General features: G+C 40.2%; 1 protein-coding gene across 1 annotated transcript; it reads left to right on the forward strand.

The window, feature by feature from the left end:
- The first annotated feature begins 1,274 nt into the window (after positions 1 to 1,274).
- On the forward strand, positions 1,275 to 5,608 carry LOC117592751. Its single transcript, XM_034297107.1, has 2 exons — positions 1,275 to 1,349; positions 3,781 to 5,608. Exon 2 carries the CDS (start codon positions 3,788 to 3,790, stop codon positions 5,144 to 5,146), a length of 1,359 nt encoding a protein of 452 aa, XP_034152998.1. The 5' UTR covers positions 1,275 to 1,349; positions 3,781 to 3,787; the 3' UTR covers positions 5,147 to 5,608.
- The last annotated feature ends 392 nt before the right edge of the window (positions 5,609 to 6,000 follow it).

Here is a 6,000-nt window from a genome sequence, read left to right on the forward strand (position 1 = left end):
CCACTATTTGGGTATTAGGACAGAGAAGATCTTTAAATTAGATAAGTGAGACCAACCTCTCATAAGGATGGCCAGGAGACCAGAGGTGTTCAAATTAAATGCTTAGTTTGGGGTAAAGCATTTGAGCACAGATTACATCTGCTTTGTTTCATCCCTTTCTAGTTTTCTCACCACAAACTTGTCAAGTGTTCTGTTGGACAATTGCTTGCAGAGATCAGTTGTTTATTTTGGCAATGACAGGTCCATTCTTTCCCAGAAGAATTATGAATAGCCTGAAGTAGGCTTGGATACGCTCTCCAAATTGAACACCCAATTCTCACCAGTAGTAAACTCACGTACACCCAGACCTGACTCCGTTGCTCTTTCTCTACTTGTCTTCTGTGTTTGTCTTGCTGATGATGGGACTACGACAGATTGGTAAACTTACCATTGACTCTGTTTTTACAGTTGAATAACATGTTTATGTTAAAGAGGGGCAATTCTCCTTGCTTCTCTGTCAAATTAGCTTGTTGACCAAACAACGTAAATATGACAATACGTACATAATCTCTTTCAGTGGTGATTACATTATCACTTGTATTTCAAATGTCACAGTGTTTCCTAGAGGCCTTCATGCAGTGTGAGTGGGGTACAAAGGCAACGTTTCCCAATAAAAAGCAATGAAAGCAAGTCTGATTTTAAACAGTAACATCACACATATTATTTCTATATATCGATATTTGTTTTAGTCCCAGTATCGAAATCATTGCAGGTTCAGGAGAGTTGAAGTTAGAAACGTATGCTAAAGTAAAAAAAAAAAAATCCTGCAAAATGATTTGATGACATAGATAAAGATAATGCCACCTTACAGAATTACCAACTAAGGAGTTCCTCAGGTCCAAAAAGTGGAATGTTTTATTGACCAAGTCGATATTCAGATTTGAAACCTCAAAACAAACAACAACCGACGATGGATTCAGTACCGACCTGGTAGGCAGAGCATCTGGTGGGGTAGTTAAATTAATCTTTCCCAAAGCTTTTGGTACTCTGAAATAAGTGGGTGCCTTGATATGTGCTGTCATTCTGAAATTGTACATAAAAACCCTCAAATCAAAGATAAGAATCTATTCTTTTTTTTGTAATTGTTTGACTTTAAAGAAAAACAAATGCATGCAATACTGCCCCAATATTGCTAAAGATAATTATTGGGAAATAATTTGTTGTCTTGCTAAATATTACTTGGGCAATATATATCCCTGCCCTATTTTGCACATGTATATAAATCAAGCAGGATTGTAATCTTCTGCAACACTTCAAGACAGAAGTCACAACCATCAACACAAAACCAAAAGGAAAGTTTTTTGAGACTGGTAAGGATGATCTACTGTACGTTTTATAGAAGTTTACCATATTTAATCATAGAACATTTAAAGTTGAACATTACCTTTTGTTAGACAGGAGCCCTTAATTGTACTCTTCTCTTCTAGAAGTTGTGTACAGTTAATTGTTATAACAACACGGCCCAGATTGAAAGTAATTTTTTCTATATATACTGTAGTAAGGTTACAGTTTTCTTTTTTGAAATTATGTTTTTTTTTTTGTCTAATAAAAATGTTCGACTAGCAACATATGTTTTTATAACACATGTTGGTTTAGACCCATGTCAGGGAAGTCTGGGAGTTTTTTTCAGTTGATTTGAATTGTGTGTTGTGGGGTACTTTCTTGGCGACTGCTGTTATGTTGTCCTCCTTCCTGAGACTGTGAGAGAGGTGTGGTCCCTTGGAATTTGAATATTTCAACTGACAGCAGAGCCCTCAATCTCAAGGGGGAGAGATGAGGGGTCTTTCCTGTTTCAGAAACCACATCCACAGTTTTGCGTTTGTTAAGTTACAGATAATTTTTAATTTCTTTCATGTCAGGATGAGACGGACTACAGCAGTGTGATCAGCAAACGTGGGTAGTGTGTGACAGATGCATTGATGGCAGTAGCCTACAGTAAAGTGAGTGAAGAGTCACAGCATGGAGTCTGGGGTGAGGCGAACTGTCAGGGAGGTAATTATACAGTTAAGCGCTGGGCATGCCTTAACGTTTTGGGGTTTTGCAGAGACGTCAGATTGCAGCCAATCACCTTCTCTGCAGAGCCGATGATGCATTGTAGCCTGCCCTTGTCTTTGGCAGTGGCTGCAGCGTACCAGACGGTGATGGAGGAGGTCAGGATAGACTCTGTGATGGCAGTGTAGAAATGCCTCACCAAAGTCGTAGGCAGGTTGAACTTCAGATGTCACAGGAATCCTCTGCTGTGCTTTATTTGTAAAAGAGGTGATGTTCAGCTCCCACTTGAGGTCCTGGGTAATGTTGGTGCCCGGAAAGCCAAAGGACTCCACAGAGTTGACTGGGGAGCCCCCCAGGGAGATGGGGGGATGGGCAGCTGGGCTTCTCCTGAAGTCCACTATCATCTCCACAGTGTTTAGGGGGCGTTGAGCTCCAAGTTGTTAAGGCTGCACCAGGACACCAGTTGGTCAATCTCCCACGTGTCGGACTTGTCTCCATCAAAAATACAGTGGGGGGGAACAAGTATTTGATACACTGCCGAATTTGATGGTTTTCCTACTTACAAAGCATGTAGAAGTCTGTAATTTTTATCATAGGTACACTTCAACTTCAACTGTGAGAAACAGAATCTAGAACAAAAATCCCGAAAATCACATTGTATGATTTTTTTTATAATTAATTTGTATTTTATTGCATGACATAAGTATTTGATTCTGTCACTCACCGTTGAAGAGTACCTATGATAATAATAACATACTTCTACATGCTTTGTAAGTGGGAAAACCTGCAAAATCGGCAGTGTATCAAATACTTGTTCTCACCACTGTATCTCAGATGAGGGTGGTGTCATCCACAAATTTCAACAGGTCTGTGTTGAACGCATCATCCACAGACCTGTTGGCTCTCTAAGTAAACTGCAGTGGGTCTAGTAGTGGGTCGTGATGGTCTTGTGGTGGGACAGCACAAAGCACTCAAATGACTTCATATCCACAGAGGTGAGGGCGACGGGTCACTAAGAATTCCAAACAAGATAGCATGCTAGGTAGCATTTTTTTATTAATTCACTCGCCCTGGTGGACAAATTATTGCCATGCTGTAGACCATGAAGAACTATTAAATAATTGAACATTAGCTAATGATTTACTATAAATCATACAAAATGCTGTTTACAGCTAACATGAATATGTTTTATAGGACTGTACCCAATCAATCTTATAAAATCTTTACATATGTGATATATACTATATTCTTGCTACGTTACTTACTGATCAAATTTAGCTCAGAGGGAATTGGGGAGGATTTTCCTGTTGCCACATTTGGTGATGATGTCAAACATAAAGTGTGGTTCTGTAAGATTTGCCACGTTAGCAGCTAATAAGCTTTCCGCCGATTTTTGGCTAAATCTTGGCAAAGATGTCTTACACAGTTATTAAAATGGCAAGGTGGTGTAAGACTACACAACACACAGACCTGAAGTGGTTTTAAAAAATCCTTATAGAAAAGATTTATAGCATAACAACAACTGAAAGGGACGCTTTTCTATTTGTGCTGCAAGGTTTTATGGGTATTATGACACAATATATCAGTCTATGAATACACAATGTTGACTTCAGTATTTATTTACATTGAAAAGCTTAAAAGAATACCAATTGCCATTGTTGTTCTATTTAACTTTTCATCAATCATTAATATTATACTCTCTTACTACCGTACTATAACACTGTCTGTCATACCATCTCTCTGTCACAGGTTCACCATGGGGAGAGAATGCCTTCCATTCATCTTTCTGATGCTGCTTCCTGTGGCCTTGGTCTGGGCAAACCCCCCAACCCTCAACACCACCAGTGATCTCATAAACATTGAGTTTGGCCACCGCTTCCCACGCCACGGCCTTCATCTGCTCTATTTCATCGCTCATCACCTGGATGTGGATGACAACAATATCATAAGACCAAACTTTGTGCCAGACAGGGGAGACTGGGGCTTTTTTTCCTACAGTGACTCTGAAGGGGTGTTTCCACCACTGCTAGATCAAAACCAACAGGGTTACTACTCAGTAGGGAATCTGAATTTACAAATATCTTACTCACTCCCCCACTTTGTCACCCAAAGCTATCGCTTAGCCCTAGGTAGTGCAGAGAGAAACAGGGACAGAGTGGTGGTCAGAACGAGCCCCAACAGGGAATATTTAGAGGCGGTTTATATTACACAGCGCTATCCCCTTAATGATCCCCGTAGTAATCAGTATGACCCGCAAAACACCTGGCGCATAAGCCCTGCCCTCCTTAGAGAGATACGTAACTTGTCAGCCAATCGGAAGGACAGCCTGTCTGTGTTTTTGTATACCGCCAGCTATGATGTAAGTTCAATAAACTTCAACAAGTACTGCTACTACACTGGCCCAGACATCAACATAGATCAGGTGGAAGAAGCATCAGCCCAACAGCCTCCCACAGAGTCCACTGCTGTAAACAAAAGAGTTAGCTTGAGTAACAGTAATAACCATGTTGAGTGCAATGAAATATTCCTGGAGGTGAAAGCCACGGACAAGGGGTATGCTCGGATCAGATGGTCTAATATCCCTGACACGTTGCTGGACAAGGGGGTCCAAGTGAATGTCTGTAAAGATGGAAGTTGTTTGACTTCACCTATTGACAAGAGAAGCTATGGAACCTACGACATCAGAAAATACCTAAACAAAGGCCTGAGCCCCTGTCTCCAGTACGTAGTAAACAAATCTGAAATTATGTGTGGACCTACCTATGACGACACAGACAGGAAGCTTCCTGTTGATATCAAGGGCTACGATGCCAGTCTGCAACTCTACACTAAAGATGGATACGCCTGCGCTCGTCTGATCATCAAGAACACATTCAGCGATTGGATGAACAAGTTCGGTAGTTCATGGGTTGGATTCTACAGCGATCACAATAAGTACAATTACAATTATGATACCCATCAAATGGCTACATATTTCCAATATGAAGGCATGGTTGGACAATATAACATGTATGTATATTGTTCTAACATGGCCATCAGACCTGAGGCCCAGGCTCGATTCTTCCTGCATAAGGAATATGTATCCATTGCAATGACGATTCCCTGGGAACGTTAAAAACCTTTCTTGTAATTTGAACTTCATGGCCTTATGAATCATTAATCATTTAAAAGGTGTGTAAATAACTCTCTATAGCTAATGAAAATAAATAAAAACATGCAAAATTCCCTAAGTAAATCTGTCTATATAAATAAATAAATTCAGCCCTAATCTATGGATTCAAGTAACTGAAAAGAGAGATATGAATTTGTTGGGCCAACATTTGCCTCTAGCAGCACGATACATCTCCTTGACATGTAGTGGATCAGGCTGTGGATTGTGACCTGTGGAATGTTGTCCAGCTCCTCTTCAATGGTGGTACAAAGTCACTGCAGATTGATGGGAACTGGAAGATGCTGTGACACACGTCAATCCAGAGGACCCCAGACATGCTCAATATAAGCCTGGCCCCAGGTTGTAATGACTGAGGGGGCATTATTTATAAATGAGGGGGCGTATCTAATTCATATACTATTTACAGTGTTTATGGGGAAACAAAACTGGGGAGGCACCGATTCTATCTGTGGATCCGGGCCTAAACATATGATGGCAAAATGCACACCCTGCTATGGCTCATTCCTCCTTTGTTTAGTTATGAATTCTCTGTACTGTAAATGAACTGCACTGCTATTTGGGGCAGAAAGCTGTTTCCACTATCTGTGTAAGAACAGGATCAGGTCCAGTAAACACATTGTCCAGTTCAAACATATTGACATTTATTCTTGGCTATCCAATGAAAATGTTTCATATATCACAACCTATTGTATCGTTTATGCTAATAAAAGCGCAGAAACTATAAATGCTGAGCTTATCTATAAAACTGTATGCAAATGATATACAATTCAATGTACTAAAATGTAACTAAAAAGATC

The sequence above is a fragment of the Esox lucius genome, chromosome 14 (assembly GCF_011004845.1).
Source record: "Esox lucius isolate fEsoLuc1 chromosome 14, fEsoLuc1.pri, whole genome shotgun sequence".
NCBI lineage: Eukaryota > Metazoa > Chordata > Actinopteri > Esociformes > Esocidae > Esox > Esox lucius.

Bases quoted from the DNA above. Each gene is read 5' to 3' on its own strand.
- LOC117592751 (XM_034297107.1), top strand. From the start codon at position 3,788: ATGGGGAGAGAATGCCTTCCATTCATCTTTCTGATGCTGCTTCCTGTG.